Source organism: Dryas octopetala, chromosome 8 (genome assembly GCF_963921425.1).
Source record: "Dryas octopetala chromosome 8, drDryOcto1.1, whole genome shotgun sequence".
NCBI classification, from domain to species: domain Eukaryota; kingdom Viridiplantae; phylum Streptophyta; class Magnoliopsida; order Rosales; family Rosaceae; genus Dryas; species Dryas octopetala.
The window spans coordinates 5,319,932-5,345,254 of NC_141373.1; the positions used below are offsets into that span (position 1 = coordinate 5,319,932).

At 33.8% G+C, this 25,323-nt stretch overlaps 4 protein-coding genes across 4 annotated transcripts; 1 reads left to right on the forward strand and 3 right to left on the reverse strand.

The window, feature by feature from the left end:
• Positions 1-1,022: 1,022 nt before the first annotated feature.
• Positions 1,023-2,771, reverse strand: LOC147276387 (SKP1-like protein 1A). The gene is made up of 2 exons (XM_086253512.1): positions 2,380-2,771; positions 1,023-1,419 (listed from the first exon to the last, which is right to left on the reverse strand). The coding sequence occupies exons 1-2, from the start codon at positions 2,689-2,691 to the stop codon at positions 1,246-1,248; spliced, it is 486 nt and encodes a 161-aa protein (XP_086109638.1). The 5' UTR covers positions 2,692-2,771; the 3' UTR covers positions 1,023-1,245.
• Positions 2,772-3,654: 883 nt separating this feature from the next.
• HPR (hydroxypyruvate reductase) lies at positions 3,655-6,963 on the reverse strand. Its single transcript, XM_086253700.1, has 13 exons — positions 6,777-6,963; positions 6,605-6,688; positions 6,360-6,500; positions 5,986-6,107; positions 5,785-5,866; positions 5,082-5,154; positions 4,918-5,009; positions 4,739-4,813; positions 4,528-4,635; positions 4,359-4,436; positions 4,235-4,279; positions 3,968-4,082; positions 3,655-3,893 (listed from the first exon to the last, which is right to left on the reverse strand). The coding sequence occupies exons 1-13, from the start codon at positions 6,897-6,899 to the stop codon at positions 3,871-3,873; spliced, it is 1,161 nt and encodes a 386-aa protein (XP_086109826.1). The 5' UTR covers positions 6,900-6,963; the 3' UTR covers positions 3,655-3,870.
• Positions 6,964-11,123: 4,160 nt separating this feature from the next.
• Positions 11,124-14,192, forward strand: LOC147276389 (high-affinity nickel-transport family protein). Its single transcript, XM_086253768.1, has 2 exons — positions 11,124-11,600; positions 13,085-14,192. Exons 1-2 carry the CDS (start codon positions 11,274-11,276, stop codon positions 13,919-13,921), a joined length of 1,164 nt encoding a protein of 387 aa, XP_086109894.1. The 5' UTR covers positions 11,124-11,273; the 3' UTR covers positions 13,922-14,192.
• A 1,502-nt stretch (positions 14,193-15,694) lies between these two features.
• Positions 15,695-18,870, reverse strand: PIS1 (phosphatidylinositol synthase 1). The gene is made up of 11 exons (XM_086254152.1): positions 18,736-18,870; positions 18,375-18,516; positions 18,151-18,235; positions 17,652-17,701; positions 16,991-17,030; positions 16,799-16,843; positions 16,650-16,715; positions 16,433-16,547; positions 16,283-16,339; positions 16,106-16,204; positions 15,695-15,972 (listed from the first exon to the last, which is right to left on the reverse strand). Exons 2-11 carry the CDS (start codon positions 18,451-18,453, stop codon positions 15,913-15,915), a joined length of 696 nt encoding a protein of 231 aa, XP_086110278.1. The 5' UTR covers positions 18,454-18,516; positions 18,736-18,870; the 3' UTR covers positions 15,695-15,912.
• Positions 18,871-25,323: the final 6,453 nt, after the last annotated feature.

Genomic DNA, 25,323 nt, shown 5'->3' on the forward strand with positions numbered 1-25,323 from the left:
TCAACTCTATAATTTGGAGATAAGATTTATCTTTGGATTTACATTTTATTATTATTATTTTATTTTAATTTTGAGTTGGGGGAGGGGGAGGGGGGATAGAACTTGGATGCATTGTCTACGGCCTTTCTAACTGGGCTACCCAACAACTTCTATTATTGTTTACTTTCTAAATTTTATCTAAATTATGGATTTTGGGACAATTAGGTTTAAGATTTGGTTTTTTTTTTTTTAAATGTGACATGATTTATTTTCTTTATTATTAACAACTGTTGTCCACGAATTTAAAAACACAGAGTTCTTCCCTCAAAGGGGAGACTATGTGTCACCACTAGACCAAATGATAATTGGCAATGATCTGATTTAGTTGATTAAATTAAAAGAATTTTTTTTATTTTGCATGACTAAGCTTATGTAACTTACTCCTTAAAAAAAAGTTTATGCAAGTTAAGTTCAAATCACATGTTGGAATGCTTGCGGTTAGGGTTGTCACTTTGGCCTGTGTAATAGTAATTTTTAAATAGATTCAGCTGAGCTTCCTAGTACATTTTAATCTATGCGGACACATAATTCAATTGCTTAGGTCCCTTAGGACTTATTTTTTGTGATAAGAAGTATTTGTGATTTTGACATTAATTTGAATTCAACACAACATATTCATGCAGAATATACTTAGAAAAAAGAACATATAAGTACTCAACGAAGACAACAAAAGCTATTTATCTTAAGAAATGCATCAAAAACAAGATAATAAAAAATAGATTTACAAAAATAAGAGTTGTTTTGGATCTAATTATTTTGTATCCAGTTATGGTAATTGATTTAATTGAATGAAAATTCTAATTTAGAGAATCTATGTAATATTCACAAGAAATATGCCCGCCCAATAAAAAAAGAAGAGCATACAACATATCTTCACAATTGTTTAAAAAAAAGACATATTCAACACATTGTTCAGGATCGATTTTTAATCACAAGTTTGCAGGGGTTTTCCTTCTAACAAGCATCAAATTGAAAAGATAGAGTGGAAACTAATAAAATCCGAATCATATTAAGATACCAAAAGTAGTTTGCAGAAATTTTGGTGAGCTTTAAGCAATCACATAACAAAAACTGTTCAATTAGGAGACTTAAAGCATCAACTCTTCATCCAGAAGATCCAGAACCCCTAGAAGCAAAATATAAACGGACCCTATAAATAATATCAACATTCCTATAATGGTATCAACATTGTTAGGGACCTCTGCTTCACTCAAAAGCCCATTGGTTCTCCCTGCGGACCTCCTCTTCCTCCTCAGGAGTGAAGTCATTCTTGATGTTGAAAGTCTTGCGAATATCTTCAGGACTCTTCCCCTTGATCATGTCGGCAACAGTCTGGCAGGTGAGATCCAGCAGGCTCTTAATGTTGAGATAGTTAGCAGCCTGAAAATAGGAAACACAAAATCCACCCACCACCAATCAGTAAGATGTATCAACATAATAAGTCAAAAGACTAATTATTAAATCTAATCTACATGAAATGGAAAAGAATACAAGAACGCATAAACTCAAAAAACTAAAACACAAACAAGAAATTAGAAAAGCCCTAGGCAGCTAGAGTATAGAACACATGAAACAGTTGGCAGAAACAAAGAAAAAGTTGAAAAGAAAACAGAACAGTAAAATGCAAATCACAAACCAGAATCTTAAATAGAAGAAACTCTTTAGTTTTCATCTTGACTAGCAAATACTAAAGTCGCTTGTTAATTTCATCATTATTGAGACTCAATAAACTCTAAACATTTGGGGGGAAACACATAAAAGCAAACTCAATGATAAAATCACATATTGCAATAACAGATCTGCCTTTGTAGTTCAGAAATATTACCCTGTACTCGTCTCCTACTATATGCTATGAGTAGTTCACTTATGTACAGAGATGTGCAACAAAAACTCACATATGCAAATCAACAATTAGCAAACTAATAAAAACCATATACAAGATCATAAAAAACTACTGTTAGTCATAACAAACCCAAAACCCTAAAACTATGTGCATTCAACAGTAGGAATTAAGCAAAGGGATGAAACTTTAAAATTCTGAGTTCTTGAGTCCAAACCTAAGATAACCAAATATATCACTCCTAAAAAAAGCTTCATCGTTTCCATTAAATTTTCGCAACAATCAAACCCAGAATCTCCAAACCTTTGATAAACAAATCAAAGCCCAAAAATGCATCTTATACAAACAAGAAGTAACACATAGCGATACCCACATCATAAAACACAATTAGCAAAACCATTAATCTTAAATTTCCAAAAATTCTAAATAAATCCAATATGCAAAACCCTAACCCAAAAATTCAAGACAAAAAATTCAAGAAAAGGGTAATAGGGACGAACCAAGATGAGATCGAAGAGCACGTTCTGGTCGACCTTCATGAAATCAGTGTCCCAGGACTTGAGAGAGCCCTCGCTAGACTTGGAGTCCTTGTCAGCGTCGTTGCCGGCCTCGACGTGCTTCTTGCAGTACTCAATGACCTTAGCGAGGATGCTGCTGGTCACGTTCGGCAGGGGGATGCCATTGTCGGCGCAGTCGTCCTCCACCATGTGCTTGATCGTCTGCGACTCCAGAGCCACCGCCTCCTCCACCTCGAACGTCTCGCCGTCCGAGCTCTTCAGGGTGATCATCTTCTTACTGTTCTCAGACGACATCGTTTAGAAAAGGACTTGGGAATTTTGGGGGATTTTGTGGGTTTCGAAGTTTTGGAAAGCTTAGGTGTGAAATGATGTGAGATTTGGAGGAATTTATAGGAGTGAAATTAACCCTAAGCCCTAGCTTTTACCTTCCGAGTAATTCGGGAAAGGAAAGCGGGAATTATTATTATTGTTATTTTTTTTTTTTGGGTTAAATCGAGAGGGAAATTGTGAAATTAGGGATTTGGACGGTCATGACTAATTAATGCGCAGACGCGACGTCGTTTTCAGGAAGGATAACAAAAAAAATGAATTTTATGTTTCAATTTTCTTGTTCTTTTTTTTCTTTTATCACGATTAGAAAATAGTGCATATAAATTGTAAAATTGGAAAAAAATAATCATTTATAAAAATAGTCCTGATTTTGTTAGGATTTTTATACTCTTTAATCACTTGGGAATTGTGATCTAGTTTTCCTTTTTTTATAAAACTCTATTTTCTTGAATCCAATTTTTACTAGGAGTGAGGAAAATCCAAATCCAATCGTCTAATTCAATCAAATTTGTTTTTGCTCAATAGGACTGGTTTTGGATATAAATTTTGAAAATCCAATTTAATGAATCCTTTTTTTATTTTTAGTGACAAATTTGACCAAAACTAAACTGGATTAGAGCCTCATTTTAGGCCCTATTTAAGTTCCCAGACATTAAAGAAAAAGACTTAAAAAGACCAAAAAAAAACAAATCATTTGATATTTTGTTTAGGCCTAAAAACAAAAAAAACCCTTAAAAATGAGTCACATGCTTATTTTTAATAAAAAGCATGATGGAAAATCTCTGATATCTGACATTGCAAAAAATTATAAATTAAGGTGGCAAATTCAACAGTTCTTGAGAGGCCAGAGAAATGACAAACTTGCATCAGTCATAAAATGACTCATATAACCAGCTAATCCCAAGTTTCCAACCCAAATTGTGCATATAGATGAAAAAGCTTGATAAATAACCTCTCATATATCATAGGATTCTGAAGCCAATATTTTATAAGACAACATAGTAGAAACATGTTTGTCCACATTCATCTTTAAAATATACAATTTTTCTAGTACTCTTCAGATTGCATTATCACTAGAGCCTGGATTCCATCCGAAAAAATTACTCCATTTGCACCAGGAAGGCCCCAGATGTACATCAATGCTTACAGCTTTGAAACTGGTAAACCTGCAGTGAAACACAATTTTCAGCAAAGAGAATTTGCATGTATGATGTTGACATAGTTTAAACAATGTTATTACCTAAGGTTTTCGCGTTAACAATGCTAGGACTGGCAGCTGGTGGTGGAACATTCTCGTCGAGGAATGGTTCTATCCGGTTTGGATCTGACCAAACTGGATATCCTTTAACTTTTCCCTAAATCACAGTAATGTAAAGGGTGTTAGTACTTTAGTGCCAAAGCCAAAGCTAGTCTTTTGAACCCATTTTTGAATGATGTGAGCTATTTCCAATTATGTGAATCTGTTTTTTCTTTTCTCCATTTTCCAATAGTTACATTGGTGGCATACCAGGACATTGAGAGCAGCCAGTGTTGCCATTCCTTCACGAGTCCACTACATAAACCATTAAGGAAAATAGTTACTCAATGATCTAAGTAATTCTAAGTACCCTAGCATTAGGGACTGATACTACCTTGGAAGCAGAAGCAATGTGAGGTACCACAACAGCATTCTTCATGTCAGCAAGCCCGGGTTTCATGTAAGGCTCATCCTGTTACAACACCATTGATGCACCACTCAAATTTTAGATATGGTGCCTGGACGAAAGATCGGAATTCGACAGAAAAGGGGCGTTTGTTTACCTCAAAGACATCCAGACCAACTCGAAACATAGGATTTTGTTTCAAATGCTCTACAAGAGCCACTTCATCAACCACAGGCCCTCTGCTACAGTTTACAAGGACTGCTTCCTATATATATATTATTCAACAAGTAAATGCATTATATATATATATATATGTGCATACTTTCACATAGATTTTTACAAATGAAAAATATTCTTTCGAACTTCACCTTCTTCATAATTGCCAGTCTTTCTTTGTTGACTAGATGATAAGTGGTTTTATCCAGAATTGGGTGTAGGCTTATCTAGAATGAAAATTAATAACCAGGCATATAACCACACCATTAGAAAGGGAGAGAAAAAAAAACTGAAAAAGGAAGGGGTGGAGGAGAGATCGAGCAAGTCATACCACATCTGCTTCTCGGAGCACCTCCTCCATGCTTGCTGCTCTCTTCCAACTCACAGGCTTTTCACCATTGGCTTTGAGGAACTCAGCATAAGCTGGAAGACGGAACATACATGTATCAGCAAAGAGTGGAGCGTGATTTATTCAATAAAAGAACTGAGACATGCCTGTAACAAACTTTTCTAGTCGTGTAGCCTGGTACAGGTCATAGTAAATTAAGTTCATCTTGAAACCTTCAACCTGTTAAAGATCAAAAGCAATTTTAGTCCCATCAGCATACTCAATAAAGTACACTGGTGTCTCTCTAATTGTAACAAATCACTGACTAAGATCATTAGCGAAAACTTGTAAAGAATCAGCAGTGGAAAGAGGAAAAGAAAGTAAGGAAAGTACACCCATATGTGACCCATGTAACTTAAAAGAAAAAAAAAATGCAAAAACAGTTGAGAATAGTGCTGTGATTGACACTATTTAGTATGAATTTGATTTAGTAGATCTATTCACCACACAACTGAAGGTATTCTAATCATTTGTCCAAGCATTAAGTTCAACATTGATAACATTTTGGTTAAATGACTGCAACCTGAAATAGTGAAATGAATCCTACATTATAAAAGGGGACAGGCAGTAGAACTTGGAGAGGTAGCAACCGTTTACAAAATCTTCTTAAGCTCCCTCCTGGTAAATTACGTTATCCCACAATTCCAACTAAATTTCTCTAAAATAGTCTATTAATTTTGCATAATTCCCACTTCAAAGTGCATGCAACAAGTCCATGCATGCCAATCACTAGACTAAGAAGCTGTTACCACGCAACCAAGATCAGATGAACCTAGCCTAAGATTTAAGATATTGGACTAAGCAAAATACCATCATTCTGGCATATGCAGAACCTATACGACCGGCTCCAATCACACCAACAGTTTGCCCTTTGAGCAAGTTTCCGACAAACCTGCCATAGTAAAAGACATAAATCAAGCTGTAGGAGACACATGAAATTTGTAACTTATGTACCATGAAATGAAAGGACAAGCAGAGAATTGATAGCAATAGTAAATATGGTAGCCATACAGATTAGGAAGCCATCCATCATATAAGCCTGCCCTCATAAATTCATCTGCTTCAACTATCCTTCGAGCAGCTGATAAAGAAAGTGAAGCTGCCAGCTCTGCTGTAGTTTCTGTAAGTACTCCCTAACCATATGAGCAATAAATTCATCTCAATATCCCCAATTTTCTAAAGAATAGAAAAAATAAAAGATAAACTAGAATCCTAAATTTCTTTGCAGGAAGCATTCCTAAATATCTCTGATGTAGTTTCTTAAGTCAATGCCACAAGACATTCCTAGTGAGTAGTGACCATATGTGCAAGCATGACTTGCAGCACTAGTACATATAAAACTGCAAGAAAAGAAAAAAAAAAGAGAGAGAGTGTGAAAAACTCACAGGAGTGTTTCCAACAGCAACCCCATACTTGTTAGCAGCATTAACATCAACATTGTTATAGCCAACAGCCATGTTACTAAAAGCTTTGCCTCCTGCTCTGCTCAGTGCTGAGAACAAAGTCTCTCCCCACTCCTCTGTCAACTGAAAAACAAAAACACAACTCAACCACTACAAATACCAAAACCCAACTTATAATAAAAAATAAAAGATAAGAACAAGAAATCAAAGCATAAATTTAATATTACCTGTCCAATTACTCCATCACACTTATCTCCAATCAGAGCGATGATATCCTCAACAGACAGAATTGTTTTCTTCTGGGTACAAATCTGAACACCAAATTTAAATATCCCATCAAATTCACTAGCTAAAGGTTCAAACAGATAAAAAAAAACTGAGAAAGAATAAGAGTGTTACTTCAACTCTACAGTCTTGTTCAATCAAGAGATTGATCCAGCGAGTTCCAGGCATGGGTTTTGTGCTGACAACTCTGTATTTCCCATTTGGGTTCCACACCTCGATTGAAACTGGTTTGGCCATGAAAGCTAGCTTGTCAGCAGCTCAAAGGGTCTGACTCACTGAGAATGTTGGCTATAGAAACTGAGCTCTTTTAAATTTCTGGTTCCAAGTGGGAATGATGTGGTGTGGTGCGGAATACAGTATGATGTGATCTTCAATAGTAAGATTGATTGAGCATGTGGACTATTGACTTTCTGATGTGGTTGACCTATTGATTAGGAGGTACAGGTTTCTATGGTAGCTTGGTGCGTTCTTTGTGGATTATAGATAGATAGGATGTGTTTATTGAGAGGCACAGGTTTCTGTAGTGCTCTTCATGCTTTGGAGTTCTTGGACCTTTCGTTATGAATAAGATAATGATGACATGGCACAATTGGTGGATGACACGTAAGGAGCCTCCAATAACATAGCCACATAGGTTATGTTTGTTAGTGTAGGTCATTTGGAAAGTGGCCAATGACCATGTACCATTTTCTATGCACACGAGAAATGCAATTTTTTGATTTCGAGCCAAGAGGTTAGGTATTTTTATTTGACATTTCTTCTGACAAAGTAAAGAAACCATCAAAACAGTGACTAATTGGTAAATTAAACTACAATTATTTGATCACGGATTCACGATGCAAAGTAAGCTTAGTTTTTCTATTGTAAATTGAGATAATATAAGCAACAATGTTAATGTGTTTCATGTATTAGTCCCCAAACATTTTACAATTACAAAATGTCTCCTTGTCCATGCCTCCCAATTTCACATATCATTAGGAGAAATTCTTGAGTATATACATTGTTCATATTACATTCACGTGATCAATTAACAAAATTATGTTCCTTTTCCGAGTTTCCACAAAGATGTCGAAGAAGCAAAATATACAAGATCACAAACATAGATTGCCCGCAGCTGTGAGCCTATGAGAGAGTTGTAGACACCTGTTTGTAAGTTTGTTTGTAGAGAGAAACTTCTCTGCAATAAGATATGGCTGATTTGATATCTCAATCTAATAACATAATGACACCTATGTTTTTAGACTTCATCACATAACACTTTCTCTAATTTCAAAACATAATCTATCTCTTGGGATGTCAAGTCATCTTTTATATATGTTATAGGTAAGTTTTTATCTTGTTTGTAACTCAATTTAAAAGTTTACTCGACCATCCCATAAGTCAAAAGCCCATAAGGCCCTCGTAATTTTTGGTCCTAACAAAAGCTCTGGCCCGCTGGGCACTTGAATCACAAAATAATGAATGTTTTGTCTAACATTTCCCTCTAAATAAAGCCCACTTGGGGTAGTTTGTTAAAACTTGAGTCTTAGGCCCAGATTTCAAACTTAATCAGACTCGGGTCAAGCTTATTGCAGGCCTTTCATCTTTAGGAGGAGAAAAAAACGAAAGCAAATGAACCAAACCATAAGGCCCTCGTAATTTTTGGTCCTAACAAAAGCTCTGGCCCGCTGGGCACTTGAATCACAAAATAATGAATGTTTTGTCTAACATTTCCCTCTAAATAAAGCCCACTTGGGGTAGTTTGTTAAAACTTGAGTCTTAGGCCCAGATTTCAAACTTAATCAGACTCGGGTCAAGCTTATTGCAGGCCTTTCATCTTTAGGAGGAGAAAAAAACGAAAGCAAATGAACCAAACCATGGTAATCAATCTATGAAACTCTTTGAGAACCCCCCTCCAAAATAATTAATTGCTTGTAGAATTCTTCAACAAATTCTAAATCTAAGCCAACCAAATACACAGAGTGGAAAGAATAGAGAGAGAGAGAGAGAGAGAGTATTTGTATAAGAGGCTTTGTGGCTGTAAGTTTGTTAAAGAGCTCTACAATATTAAACAACCTTTGTTGGCCATATTAGGCACCAAGTGACCAAGTTATAGCTACAAAGTACAAAGCCACAGACCCAAAATAATAAACATTTCCAAGGACCAAACACAACTTTAAAACAATATATATATATATATATCAAAAATATAATAAATGGATATTCTTAATATGTTTCAAATATGGGTGTGTTGGTCCCTGGGTTTATGAAGCAAGCAGGTATTAGATAAAACAAGGTGAATAGAAGCCAGCGTTAAAGAGGCTTGAGATTGAGATTGTTTACAAGTGCATTAAGTGGCCAAAATCTCTCTGTGAGTGGCATGTGGCGCGCACAAGCAAGCGTGGGGCTTGTATGTGTAAGCGTGAGGACCAAACGTGGTGTGTTTTTTATGGACTTGATCCAAATTATCTAAATACAAATTCTACTTGAAGCTCAGCTTGTGCTATGAAATGAAATCCAGGATAGCTATTCCTTTACACATTTAATACCACCAGCTCACACTAGGAAAACTCCAGGTATAACTCAAACCACACAGTCTAATGAATGGAGCTATAAACTTAAACATATGTAAAATGTCCAAATTTACTTAATACATACATGTGATTTACAAAATAATTATACGTATTCGAAGTTTATTTTGTAAACAACTTTATTTTCCAAAAGATCCAAATTTTGAAATGCCCACCGATTTAGCGGGCATATTACCAGCCAACTAGCTAGTTTTGTTTCAAAAAGATTGGCCCCGAACCACCCCAAATTGAAGTCCACCTTTTAATCAGTGATTCAGTACATCTTGCATATAGGGGTGGCAATTCGTGTTATCGTGTGGTATTCGAGTTGTGTCATATTTGGGTTTGTGGTCGACAACTACACGAACCCAAAAGATGTACATTGTAATCGTGTTATCGTGTCGTATCATATTCATGTATTATGTAATCATATTATCATATAAAAAATTGACACCCTTACTTGCATATTAAGAGTCACTCTCAAACTTCAAAGTTGAAACCTCATGTTGAAGAGTCACGTTAAGAGAGTCCTCCAACCCCAAGTATTTGACAAGTCCGTGGTTGACAAGCTGGTTTTTGATCCTTAAATATATTGAGGGATCTAGTTGCTTTTCTCTTAGTAGGATACAAATTTTTACACTTAAATCAGTTTGTATTGTGAAAATGTAGAGTGTTATTGTCTTATATTTGAAAATTATAATCTTGTACAAGTGCTTATAAGAGTGAGTCTCTCTTTTTATTACTAATTGGTTTTGCATTACATGCATGATATGAAAGTAAATATTTTCATAAAGATGATTGGATCATTACATATTTGGATGGGCAGCCAACTAGAAGATACCAATCGAAGTGAGACGATTATGCAAGATTGCAATAATAGTGATAGTTGTTAGGTCAGCACACTAAGACCAAATGAATTGAAGGGGAAGGTCGGAAGGAAAGAAAAAGAGTGACGTGAAGGCCTTTCTTTCTATTTGTTCAAAGGGTGTTGTGGACAAAATGAGGCCATAACATTGTTTAGACTTTTAGGCCATAGACCCTAACAGCTATAACAAACCTTTTTTGACTCTTTAGATTGGAAAAACCTATAACAGCTTTAGTCACATTTGGTATTTCAATACTGTATTATTTATATGGATGTCTGGCACTACTCTTATTATTTATTATTTATATGTATGCATATAGAAGTTCCCTCCAAAGCAAGATCACTAGCTTTCAAGCGGCCATAATGACTGCTTAAAGGGCAGGGCAATTTTAATTTTTCTCAACAAATTGATAATTTTAAAATATAGTATCACTGTTAATAACTAAATATTTAAATTTAAGATTCTAATAAATAGTCAATCTCTTATGCAATTAGTACAGTGATGAGCGATCGACATTATAATTTTTTTTTTGTTTCACCTGGTTAGTTTATTCAAAGTTTTATTCTTCACCAATCATCTCCATTAGAAAAAAAAAATGAAATTTTTTTTGATATATATTTTTTAAAAAAATTTATTAAATTTACAAGTCAAATAAGTTATATTTTCTCTTTTCTTTAGAATGAGTGAAAAAAAAAAGTGAGTAGAATTACCTATAATTAGCTTATTAAAACGAGATTGTAGGGAGGTTAATTGAAAAAAAAATATATTTCTTAAATGAGATTGTTTTGGTCCTTTTGGAGTAGTAAATGTGTGTGACAATGATTTTTTTTTTTTTTCTGTTTGGTATAAATGTGAGAATGATTTGCTATAAAGTCCCTAACACTGTGGTTGGGCAACCAATTTAGGCGGGTTATGATGGATCGGTTGGCAGTTGGCACAGAGATTAGCATTATTATTAGGTAACAATAAAAATAAATTATATTCACAAATAAATACGATCCGAATATTCATTTTTCAATTTTCAGTTAAACCTTCTCTGAGTTCTGAGCAGCCACAGCTTATCTTCAGTTTCTTTACTATCCCTCTCTCTCTCTCTCTCTCTCTCTCTCTCTCTCTCTGTGCAAATTCTTTACCTCTAAATCCAAAGGCTTTTACAGAGACACTCAAACAAAGAGCCAGAGAGGGAGAGAGAAGCCATGGAAAGGCTTCTGTCCTCTTCATCTCCAACCCCTTTGAAAATCCATCTAAAGCCCTCTGCTTTTCTCCACCGACTCGCCCGTATTGACTCGGCCAAACTCAACTTTCCGTCTTCGCAACAACCCGGTTTCAGGCGGGTCAGCTTGATCTCCTGCAAACATCAAAACCCATCTTTGTTTTCTTCTCCTTCTTCTTCTTCTTCTTTGTCAGCGCCGTCGAACATTTTGCCGCCTCCCTCGTCGAACCGGGCCGGGTCGCCAAATGGGTCGGGGACAAATTCTCAGATTCTCAAGCAGATCGCTATTGGGGCTTCTAAGCAGCGCAAGGTATTGGTCTCTTGGTTTAATTGAAATTAGCTGATAAAAAAGATGTCATTTTGATTGTTTTCTTTTCTGGGTTTTTTGTTTTTATTGCTACAATCGTGTTTTGGAGTGTGTTTCTTGTAAGGTATTGCCATGGTGAATTTGGGAAGGTAAACAATTGGTTTGATGGGTGATGAACTATTTGGTTGCTTGGAAATCTTGGGGAAAAAGAAAAAACCGCTAGACAATTAATTTGTTTACTAAGTCATCTCTCAATCCAATGTAGCTCTTTTTTCCCCTCCAGACTCACCATTATTTTTGTATTTTAGAATATGCAGCAGTTCTTTTTGGTCTAAGGTTTATATGCAGCAGTTTAATTATATGAGATTCTGATTTCCCATCATTTAATTATATGAAATTGTGTACAAGTCTAGTATTTTGTAGATAAGTCCTCTTCTCTACCTTGAGAAATAAATCAGTACAAATATCCTAAATCTATGTGCTTGTTGAAAACTTAGCATAACTTAGTCAGTATGATACTGGAGACCTAGGGATGAAATGTGTCTCTCTAACCACTATCAGCAAACCTTTTCCGTGCCAGCCCCAGAAGAAAAGAACAAAATTAAGGCAACCCACAGATGACTGGCCTGTCAATTGGATGTAGGTTGCTTCATTAGGTGCTTCAGTGAAATTAATATTTAAGTGCTCGAATTTAGTATAGGTCTGGATGTTTTTGTTTGTCTCAGATGTTTCTTTAAAGTAATATGAGCCAAGTTCAATAGTTTCTAGAGGCACTGATTAAAAGTTTATTTTGAATGCATATGTTTAGTAATTTACTTTATCACTTTACTCTTAACAGTTAGTATTTTGGAGTACCCTATCCCTTGTAAGACTGTGCAAGGTTGGATGCATTAGGATTTTTAGTGTTCCCAAATGATTGCTACTCGGTGCAACTCTTTTATGATTCAGATTTTCAAACATTTTCAGATTTCATACAAGGAAATTTCATACATTTTATTTAAAATTTGGCAACATTATTGCTGTGCATAAGCATAAGCAGTATCTTGAAATTGGATGGAGCTTTACACGCCTGCAATCTCATAACAATGAATATCTAAACTGCCAGCAATTCGAGCTGTTTCTCTCTTATCAACTGCTTGTCTACTTTGTTAAAATCTCTTGGGACAGGTCTTAAATGTAATTTTCAGAAGAAAACAGTGGAATCTTAACTCTCTATCATAGAAATCATGGGTTTAACAAGGAATATAAGTCAAAGGCAATACTGTTCAGGCAAGTGCCATTATTGTCCACGAGTGCATTTGTGCAAGTACATCTTACCCCATTGCAGTATCGTATTTAGTTTACTTCTACCACTGCTACTACTATCAACATGACAGTTATAAGTTATTATGAAATTTTCTTTAAATGTATGGCTCCTTTCGCATTTGAGCATTAATCCTTTTTATTTTGACCCAGATAACATACTTTCATATTCCTAACATGTTCAGGCCATCACCACTGGGGCATTTGCTGTGGTTTCTGCTCTCATTTTGATCTTAATACAACCAGCTTTTGCACCAGCAGCTTTTGCATCCTTTCAAACTGCAACAAAGACAGGCGGTCCAGCTGTTGCTGTTGGGGGAAGACTGATCCAGACTGAATTACTTAGTAGTGCATGGACCGGTTTCTTTGCTGGTTGCTTACACACATTATCAGGGCCTGACCACCTAGCTGCTTTGGCTCCACTCTCAATTGGACGCACCCGCATTGAAAGCGCTGTAGTTGGAGCCCTCTGGGGATGTGGCCACGATGCTGGCCAGGTTATCTTTGGCTTAATATTTCTACTACTAAAGGATCGGCTTCACATTGAAATTATCCGAACTTGGGGCACAAGAGTTGTGGGCATTACTCTACTAGTTATTGGTGCTATGGGCATTAAGGAAGCTTCAGAAGTTCCGAGTCCTTGTGTTGCCTTAGAGAATGGCGAGTGTGATGTTAGCGTGTATGAAAGTCTAGAAAACCCTACAGTTGGGAAGAAGAAGATTGGTTTTGCTACTTTTGCCACAGGAATTGTCCATGGGCTGCAGCCAGATGCATTGATGATGGTCTTGCCTGCACTTGCTTTGCCATCTCGCGTCGCTGGCGCTGCATTTCTAGTTATGTTTTTAGTTGGGACCGTAATTGCAATGGGAAGCTATACAGTCTTTATAGGCTCATGTAGTCAGGCATTAAAAGATAGAGTGCCCAGAATAACAGAGAAACTGACATGGGCGTCTTCCCTGATTGCAATTGCTCTTGGATTTGCCATTATCATCAGCCAGTTCTTTGGGTATAGCCTGTATTAGATTTTTTGACCCTGTTAAGATTCACGTATTGCAGGCTTCTCCAGGAGTGTTAGGTAAAGATCTTAGAAGGATTATTCGATTTGTTTAGAGCGAAGTTCATCTGCGCAGCATCTTTTTTCAGTGAGAGTACCATCTTATTTTGCTTTTAAAGCTTTTTTTTTTTTTTTTTTGGCAGTTTCAATATAGAGGGGAACCCTTCTGCATTTGTAATTCTTTTATGGTAGAAATCAGATTGGTTTAACGATTTGCATTACAACATTTGCTTTATGTGAAATGGTTAGCCTTTATCAGAAAAATTGTTGTATTTCGTGCACCAGTTCATAGCAGTTCATCAATTAAGGGAATATAAATGCTGCATACAAATAGCCTGACTACTACTGCCGCACCAAGCAATGATCCACTTATATGAAATGCTACAAAGTGAACATATTGTTTATTTGTTTTGGCTGGCCCATAGTTTAAGTGTTTGAACCTGGAATTCCCACCTCCCTTTTCTTCTTCTTCAAGCTAACTGATTTCCAACTGTGTATCATGAAATTTGCTAGAGAAATCAGATAGAAAAGTCACAAGTTGGAGTAAATGGGCTTCATTTGCTACCCATTTTTTAAAAGCGTGGTTTATCTCCTTCCTACCCATCTAGTGGGAAAAATTCTTGTATACAATCCTTGTGTACCTTCTTTCATAAAATTTTATCACATGACTAGTTTTGTGAAAGATTGTATAAGTTTCTTTTTTATTACATTGGAATGGATCAAATCTTTGGCATATTCCAATCTAATTCATTTCCCCACTCTCCCTCACCATTTGGCCATTTAGTTTCTGTTCGATCGCAATGAATGTAAAGCTGGAACGTCCAGTTCATTCAACTGTACATGTCATTGTTGCTTACTACCTAAGAAGGAGAAGCACATATGGAGCAAATGTTAAAGTAACATATACTTCAATTGTGAAGATATTAGATTTAAGAGAAAATTACAGATTTGGTCCACTTATTTTATACCTAGTTCAATTTTGGTCCATAATCTTTTTTAAGTTCTGTTTTGGTCCACTAATTGTTTCATTTGTTCAGTAAAGGTCCAGATTTGTGACTTTAAATCCTTTGGGTTGTGTTTTCTTCAATTATAATTGAACTATAAGTTATTTTTCATCATTTCTTAGTCATAAAAACAAATTTGGAGTATTATAATCTAAAAGAATTGAGATTGGGTGAAGTTTGAAAAATTGGCAGTTTCGGGTACCCTACTTTGGGGTCAATTATCTTGAGTTTTAGAACTCCAATTTGAATGATTTTTATATGGTTGTAAAGAAGAAATACATAGCTTTAAAACAAGTATATGTTCGCTGAATTTGGGTGAGATTTGATAGGATAAAAAGCATGCCAAATTTGAGAAAACAAATATGGACCTTTACTGAACAAGTGGAACATTTAGTGGACCAAAACAGAACTTAAAAAAGATTGTGGACCAAAATTGAACTAGATATAAAATAACTGGACTAAATCTGTAATTTCCTCTAGATTTAAAGCCAAGATTTTCCAGTTCTATTTGTAAGATTTTCAATCGTGATGGGTCGGTCCTGTCTAATCCAATTTCTTTTCTGGACCCTAATCAGGTCAGCGCAAAGTGCTGGCAATATATGTCAAAATTCAAATCCCATCCTATCATTATCATCACCATCATCATCACAATTACGCAATAGTTTGCAGAATATGTGGATTCACATCATACACGCCCATGTAATAATTAGAAAGCACAAAAGGAAATATTGTAAAAATGAAAGATAATAAGATGCCCTTTTTTCTCTTTTTACTTTTTTCCTTTAATGTTAAGAAATAAGATGTCAAGTTGTCAATTTGGTATTACAAGCCTTTCATCATTTTATGTCTTAGTAAAATAAAGCCATCCATCTGCTACAGTTACATATTTGAATGTGAACAACTGAGCAGCAGAGCTGAATGTATGATGCACCCCAGTCATAGAAGTTGGTAAGCATTAGGGGCTCTGTTTTTTGTTGATATCATGGAGCACACACACATCTGCTGCTGTCTTCAACTGAAACCATGAAATGAATTTCAAAACAACCAGATAGATGAGTGAATCATAATGCTGATAATGCCTAATATGTTAATTGATATTAAGGGAACCTCAATTACTTGCCAATATCCATAAAAGAACTATTCATTACCTGTATAAGATTAACCGCTTGCTTGACTCCCCATCCAAATAAACTCAAACCAACTAGAACAGAAAGTGGTGTAATATGATTTGCAAGATCCATTAAAACCTGAAAGAAGGAAAAAATTCAGAAACCAAAGTAATCTGGGTATACCCTCTTTACATCCGAGAAAACTACAGTACTTACATCAATCAAATTATCAGTTTCGTTCTTTGCAAGAAGAAATAGAATTATATAGAGCACCTGCAGAGTAAACAATCAAGTCAAGATAAGAGCAGGAACTACAACTATTAAAAAAATTTCTATATGTAAATAGACAAACCATGTTACAATTACCTCACATGCCACACAACAGTAAGCCATAAATATCCGATTCCCATAGTATGCTTTAAAAAGCCAATTAGTACTGTCTTTCACATCTTTGTGACTAGCCTTGCCTAACAGGAAAGTACTGCAAATAAATGAATTGAAAGTGTAAGCGAATAGAATTTGTCAAGGATCAAATAACCAAATCGTCCAGTAGATTAAACTAAAAATAAATATAATAAATTACCTGTACATCTGAAGCCAGTGGCTGCCAATATCTAAGGCAAGCAATGAGAGGAAAACCAAGCCAGGCCTGCATTGAAAGCCCACCAAAAGCTAAGATAAACATGCATATATAGTTATAGCAACATGGTGACTATAAACAAAATGTTTTACCTATAGACTTGTGAAAGAATGACCAAGAGACAAGCAGTGCTTATCCTGAGATACAAGACATTAATCAAAATGGTCAATATAGAATATGAAATTATTTAAGAAATACCTGAAATTAGTACATGTTTCTACTTTCTTGTGTGTGAGAGAGAGAGAGAGAGAGAGAGATATATATATATATATATCAAAGATCACCTGTCTGTTACCATGTCCAAAACAGCTCCAAAGGTTGAAACTGAACCAGGAAAGGGAAAAAAGATTAATTGAATGAAACATTTTAAGTGTTTGCTTATGATCAATTTAACAATTTTTGTGCATAATATGCAGTAAGATAACTTAATCATACATGCCAACAACAAAACTCTTCCTTACTGTCAAACAGGATGCAGAAACAAAGCACTTCGGTAATGTAAATTTTTAAAGCTCACTAGATTAAGAAGGCTTCTACTGTAATATACCACAATCTCTAACATAAGGAGGACTGATGTTTAAATTTTTTTTGTAGAGATCTAATAGTAGAAATGTATTTAAAACTGTATTGTCTAGCTCTGTATAACAGTATAATAAGAAAATATTTTAAGTCAAAGGCACCATGTAAAGTTAAAAAGTTACAAATCAGGGTCAAGAAATGTAGCCCCCTATAGAACTGAAAGGAATAGAGTAGGTGAAAACCAAATGACCTTGATAAGTTTGTACCGAGTGGATTTGTTAGTGATAATCATCTTGATACAATATACTGACCATGCACTCAGCATTTGTACAAAAGTACAGCAATTTGTTGTGCTAATGCATATATGCACAACTACACAATCATTCCTATAAAAAGTAAAATAAAAAACTACACAAAATCCCATACCTTGGTTGAATTTGCGAGCACACCAACCATCTATGCCATCACAGACAAAGCTGGATCAGCAAATTTAATCATATATTATACCCAACACAGGCACATTGAACAATACAGCTTAAACACTAAGGTTGCATTTGGATTGCAGATTTGAATGAGAGATTTAGACTTGGCTATTTAGTTTAAATTCTGTTTGCATCAAATGTTTAGGGAAGAAAACATAAAAAGAGAAGGTTTTGACAATTTTTGTTGTGAGTTGAAAAGAATGCTCTACTTTTAAGCGATTTAGAGGTGAAACTGAAATAACCCATTTGTCTTGAGTATTTGTAATTCATCCTACTCTATTTCAAATATTCAAATTATATATGGATTTCACCATCAGAAAAAATTAATACTTTTAAAATATCATTAAACAATTTACACTGAGGATTCAAATCGAAATCTCTTCTTCTAAATCCACAAATCCAAACACAACATAAATGAATTCTACAAAAGCATTATTTCTCACCTGAAAAAATAGAGAATGGAGAACAGCTGTTTGTTGGAAAAGCATTGGGCAAAGGCAAAACAGTTCATAAGAATCCTTATGTATCCTGCATTCCCAGTAAGCATAAAATCATTTCAAAAAAAAAAAAAAAATCATTTAATGTAAAATTTACAATGTAGCCTTAAAGTAACATGCTGTTAACAACATGTAACCAAAACACATGTGTCAAGCATATGAACACTTACCAATTATATTGGGTATGTAAAGGTAGACTGACAGTTTTGTTAGCTTTGGTTTTGGTTGTGGTACAGATTTCTTGGCCATTGAAACTTCCTTATAAACATAAAATCACATCAAAAGCATTGGTTTAGCCCAAAAATATTGCTCCTGCACACATACACACACAATATTTTCTTGTTAAACCCATTCATTATTTTTGTTATAACCCATTTGATTGTACTTGTAAGAGCATAAACACCCAATACATCAAAATTCAAAACTAAATCTATAAAGCAAACAATGATCACATAAAACTTAGTGGAGGCATAAGATGGCAATTAAAAACTAAAAAATGATTAAGGGTCTGTTTAGTTCCACCAAATCTACCTTCTGGCCTTCTCTCTCTGCAAGCCCTAATTGGAAAAAATGGAGGACGACTGTGACTACGCTGCTTAGTAGCTTGTGTGCATCAACTTCGGATCCGATTCGACCAACTTTACCACCGGGTCCACCCGGCTTTTGTAAAACAGAAGTGTTTGCATTGCTTCGGATTCGTCCGGTTAGTACATTACGCCAAGGCCCAACACGGGCCATGATCCAAGTGAGGCACGCAAAGCCCAACATGGACGAATACTCTAAAGTCTAAAGTCTAAACCCATTGTTTACTTTCGAAACTCTGCAAAATAAAATTCCAGTTTTACCCCTTAAGGTCTTAAGGGTTAAAAATAAAAAATAAAAAATAAAAAATAAAAAATAAAAAATAAAAAATAAAAAATAAAAAAAGCAAAACAACCCAAATAGCCCCCAACCAGACTCACCACCCTCCCTCCCCCATATTGGAGGTCTTCGTCTTCTGATTTGGAGGCCAGTAAGGTCGCCGGCCTCACCTTACACTTAACTTTTCGATGAATCATTTATCAGTGGTTGTGAATAACTTATTTTTCTCAATCTTTTCTACCTTGTTTTCGTAGGAGCAAGTCCAAAATATTGAGAAATAGAACCATCTGATTTGATTCATTCTCAATAGCCATGAGATGATCATCTTATGTTGAATGCTCATATTACACTTGTAGTCTCTGAATGATGATAATCAACTATGTAGCATCTACATCAAGAATTCAAGTATTGTATATGTCAATATGTCATTAGTCTGATCTTTTGTAGGAACTACCTGTAATAACAAACTTGCAGACCACAAAGAAAGTGAGAGAGGAGGAAGGAGCTAGAGAGAAAAGAAAGAGAGGCGAGGGGAAGAGAGAGAGAGGGGAGAAGTGGGGATGGCAACGGGTCGGGTTAGGTTTTCCAATACCATACCCACCCTGTCGGGTAATCGAGTCTCCATCGGGTATTCAAAACCCCTATTATTTTTTTAAAAAATAATTTGTTTTATTAATAACATACAAAATAATATAAATACATAATATAATATAGATGAAACACATTAAAATTCATCATATTATTCAACAACATTAAATCATAAAAAGAACACCATTAAATTGACAACAAAAATTAAGATTATAAATTAAAATATAATTATACAATATAATTTTTTTATTAAACGGGTATGTGGGTTTTTATTAAACAGGTATACGAACGGAGCAGGGACAAGGATGATATTAAGATACCCGCTCAATCGGGACGGGTCCCCATTGAGATTTTTGGGGGTGGGGAATTTTGCCAAGCAAAGGGAGGAGGAAGGAAGGAAGGCAACATTGGCCAGTGATGGGCTAGCAATGCCGGCAGTGTGTCTAGTGGGGGCTGTTTGGGTGGTTTTGGTTTTTCCTTTTTTATTTACAATTAAGGGGTAAAATTGGAATAACAATTAGAAAAATAAAATTTTGGGTTTGAAAGCAAACAATAGGGTCTTTTATGAAATTCTTTCTAATCAACTTATTACTTAAGCCCAACAACATGTTGAGGGCCTAAGCCCACTTGAGGTTAATGGGCACATTGATCCCGAGGCCTGTATGGAATTTGGTTGTCGGCCTGGCCTAGCCCACATCTTCTTTTTTTTTTTTTTTTTTTTTTTTTTCCAACCCACAGGCCACAACTCAACAAAAAGAAAATTAGCTTTGCTAAAAAAAAAAAAAAAGAAATCTGTCTTTGATATGTTAGTAGGAATATTTCCTTATCAGACTTTCAATGGGAATCATGGAACCAAAAATATGATTGACATTATACGATACTGTGGAAAAAAAAAAATATCATTTTCTTTACGAGCAGCCCTATTACTTTGGTTCTAAGGCCCCGTTTGGAATTGCAATGGAGAATTCAAAAGCTGCTGTGAATGACAATTCTCAATCATCTACAGCAGTTTTGGTGTTTGGTAAAAAAATAAAAAACTACTTTTCCCCACAATTCTCAACTTCCCACAACAAAAACAGAAAGCAAGTTTCTAGGTGCTTTTAAAAGCTGCAGTGACTCACAGCAACAATGAATATTTTATTTTATCCAAAATACCCTCATTGATTTCTATAATTTTTATTTGTTTATTTTAAATTAAAAAATATGTTCATTGTTAGTTACATTTTATATTGTGATAATTAATTATGATATTTTATTTATAGGATTAAAATTATAATATACTTAAAACAATAATAGGCATACTTATTTAATAATGTTGTTCTTAGAAAAATTATTGCTAATAAAAATTTGTAGTCAAAAATTTCAAAAACAAGTAAAAAAACATATTATTTTTACCAAACAAATAAGTGAAATGCACTTTCAGCATCATGTCCGTTTTAGTAATTATACACAGTCACAGCATTTTTATATTAACATTTATCAAACACTTTGATACTGTTTTTTGCATTCACAGCACTTTTGAAAATATAGTTTACCAAACACTCAACTGCTTTACTTTATAACTGACTTTATTTCACAGCTGTTTTACTTTACAGCTGTTTTTTCTTACAGCAATACCAAACTGGCCCTGAGTATAGGAAAGTCGGCTGCACTTTTTTATTAATATTATTCATTTAAGTTTTATTGTTTTCCGAGGTAACGAAGATATTGAAATGGCAATGAGCTGCAATGCATGACAGATGTGATTGGATGAAATGTTTATCTTTAAGCTGCGTGCTTATCAGTTATCCCATTCGATATTAATAATCGAATAAGTAGGTACATGTACAGCAGCCTAAGTCATCAATATTATAGGGTCTATCTGTTACGTTATTATCATGCAACATAAGGTGAGGTGTCACGTTTAGTTCCCCAAGAAGTTTTACCCCTCTATTAGTACTACATACATACATTCATATTTTGAGTTGAAATGAATGTTTATCTATATAAAATTATGGATTAGAATGTTTTATTGTCTTTTTTGTTAAAAATAGATGCGATTTAAAAGCAACAGTATCGCACTAGCTAGTTAATTTACAAAAGTTTACTTAAATCAAATCGTAAAATTTTGTACTTATTTACTCGTAGAGATTTTCTTTGCAATCAAAACAATTTGCTTTACAATTCATTTTTGGATAAGACGGAAAATTCTTGTTAATAATCATTTAATTATTAGGTCTGATTTTTAGGTCTTTGTATTTTTATTTTTTTTTGGGCCATTGTCTTTTTTTATTTTTATTTTTTTTATGAACAACTCGAAGCAAACAGTAAACACGGCAACAGAACCACGAGGGAATCGAGATCTCTGGTTCACAAAATCGTGATTGGGGGGGCCCACTCAAATGTTTCACTCCACTACGCCGGTACGCCCTACTGCACTGCACTATGCCACTATGTACTCTCTCTGCAACGCTTCATTAAAAAAAAAACAAATTATTAAAATTAATAAATACATAATAACTAATAAGCTGTACGGCTGCTACTACTGGAAGCACCGAATTATTAGGAGGACCACACCCACCAGAAACCCCGCCCTGTCAACGCTTACATTTTTTCTTTTTCTTTTTTTGTATTAGACCAAAATCCAATATTGAATTACCCAATTTAGCCTTGTATTAATTAATTCTATGATATCAAAACTACCATTATAATTTATATCTAAAAAAAAAAAAAAACCACCATTATAATTTAGTTTTTTTATTTTTTTGAATGGTACAAGAGGTAAGTTGCCACGAACATAATGATGTTGGTAACCAATTTTTAGCATTTTATTGGGAGTCTGGGACAATGTTTTAATTTAAAGGGAGAATAAATCAAATTTAAGAAGTTCAGAAAAACAAATTTTACAACATTTGAACATTTCCAATGGGATACCACCAACTACGATTATTAAGATGATGTTGATACTTAATACATATAGGAAAATATTGTTTTGTTAGGCAACTTTGTTCGTATTCATACGCTAATAACCTTATTGATTGATTTTGATTTGAATATCTACTATATAAATTAATGACACCTAATACCTAAGCTACACAATAATGATTTTACACTTTAGAATAAGCAACCATGGCAGGAATGAGATCACAAATGAAGAAAGAATAAGTTGGTGATTGAAAATGGTAAAAGTCTTTTGCAAAAAGCATTATCCATAAATTAATAGAAGATAAATTGTTTGAGAAGAGAACAATTCCACATACAGACAAACGTAATTTCCAAATGCTTCCAATTTAGTTTTTTTTTTATTAATTAACGATATTAGATTCTTAACTTATCATAATCATAATCCTAACCAATGTTTTAAGAGAGTCACACTTGACCAATAATATGGCTAGATGTCACAATCCCAAATAGATTGTTTTTCTTTTTTACGTGGGATACAATGCCTAACTTTAATTTTTTATTTTTTTATTACAAAATAAAGTAAATGAGACCTACTGTATAATAGTACATTTTATTAATTTATGTTACGACCCGTGACCAAAAATTTTGCAACCCTTGGAACATGGAAAAGATAAGTTCTTAGCGTGAACAATAGATAGGAGAGGAGAGGTACCTAAAAACATTCATGACATGAGAACTGAGATAGACCATGAGGTCCATGATATTATCTAACGGGTGAGTCTGCATTCTATTTTTACACAAATTTTTAATAGGGTTTTTTTATATAAGATTTCAACGATTCGAACTGTCTATTTTTTAAGTTTTTATTAAAGGAAATCTTTACAAAAAATTAGATAAATTGGAAATCATATACTGACAAAGATTAAATAGTCAACAAAATAAATACTTGAAATGTTGACAATTCAATCTTATATGGTAAATGATTTCCAATTTACCTAATTTTTTATAAATATGATCCATTAATGGAGACCTAAAAAATAAATAGTTCGAATCGTTAAAATCTTATATAAAGTGGGCTCTATAAAAAACTTGTATCAAAAATAGGATATCATGGATATCCTTCTCCTTATCCTAAGAACTTCATCCCCACATATTTAAGATGTTATATTTGACTTTTTATGTGTACACAAGAAAATAACATGTTTTCTTATTAGACATTTTCAATATGAACTTTGTATCACATACAAAACAAGCAAAGAACAGAGTCCTTGGTTTACAATGTTTGTAATTTTGATTCTTTAAATTAAATCTATGTACTTAACAACGGTTACAATGTTGATCCAAAAGAAGTAAAAAATTAGGGTTAAGATTAAGATCAAATCAAAATTTTGATAAACTAAATCAATAGAATCGGCATGTGTTACTTAGTTGTTGCATGCGTATGCCATTATATGCATACACGTCACATTTCGTTAATTTAATGACAAAATGTTCGATTGACTTTAATTGCAATCTCAATTTAACTTTAGTTGCAACCATTATGTGACCTATATAGAAAATAACTCAAACTACATGAATCAAAATGTTGATTTAATATTTTTCTCAATAATTTTTTGATATATATCTTTTAGGGAGATTTAGAGTTTAATCTATTTTATAAGTCTTTTTTAGACTAGAACTGGAAGTGATTTATGGTTTTTAATTAAATCTTTTTATTTTTATTCTTTGACGGCGTTATATTAGGTTTTAACTCCAAGATTTTGAGATCCGTGTCAAAAATACCCTTCAAATCGGAAATAACTTTATTATGAATTAAAAATATTTTTTTATAAATTATTATGAATTAAAATTATTATCTTATAAATTTTAAAACATCTTCGGTCTCTATCTAAAAACTATTTTTCTAAAGGCCATAAGTCTAATTATCTCTATTTTTTATGGGTTCAGATTCTCTCCTAATTTCTTGTGCTAATATCATACTATTTAATTAAAATTATATTATTTTATAGTGTAGGTTCATGATCATAATTGCTCATGTTTTAGATCACTCTTTAAATATCTATGTAAAAAATCAACGAAAAACCTCAAAGTTAAAACATAACATGCAGCCTCTATAAATCTCACTCTACACCATAGGAGGGGAAATACCCTTCAAATAGAGGAAAATACCTTTCAAATCGGAAAATGACTTTATTATAAATTAAAAATATTTTCTTATAAATTATTATGAATTAAAAATATTTTCTTATAAATTTTAAAACACCTTCGGTCTCTATCTAAAATCTATTTTTTTAAAAGCCATAAGTCTAATTATCTCTATTTTTGATGGGTTCAGATTCTCTCCTAATTTCTTATGCTAATATCATATTATTTAATTAAAATTATATTATTTTACAATGTAGGTTCATGATCATAATTGCTCATGTTTTAGATCACTCTTTAAATATTTATGTAAAAAATTAATCTAATTATAAATCATTTAGTCATGTAAGTATTATAAAATAAATATCTGATTTTGATATTTTTGATTTAGTTAACTTTTTGCATAGATTATATTTAAATGGTGATTTAAAAAAATGAATGAATATAAGTTTATATTGTAAAACGAGAAATTATTGTGTATGACTATAACACAGCGTGACATAATGATGTGGTGTTACCAATCAACTTAAATTGTAACACGTGTACAATAATCAATTTCTAAAATTCTAAAATCGTATACGTGTTATAATCTAAATGGATTAATTATACTACGTCATCATTACACATAATATTACGGTCATATAT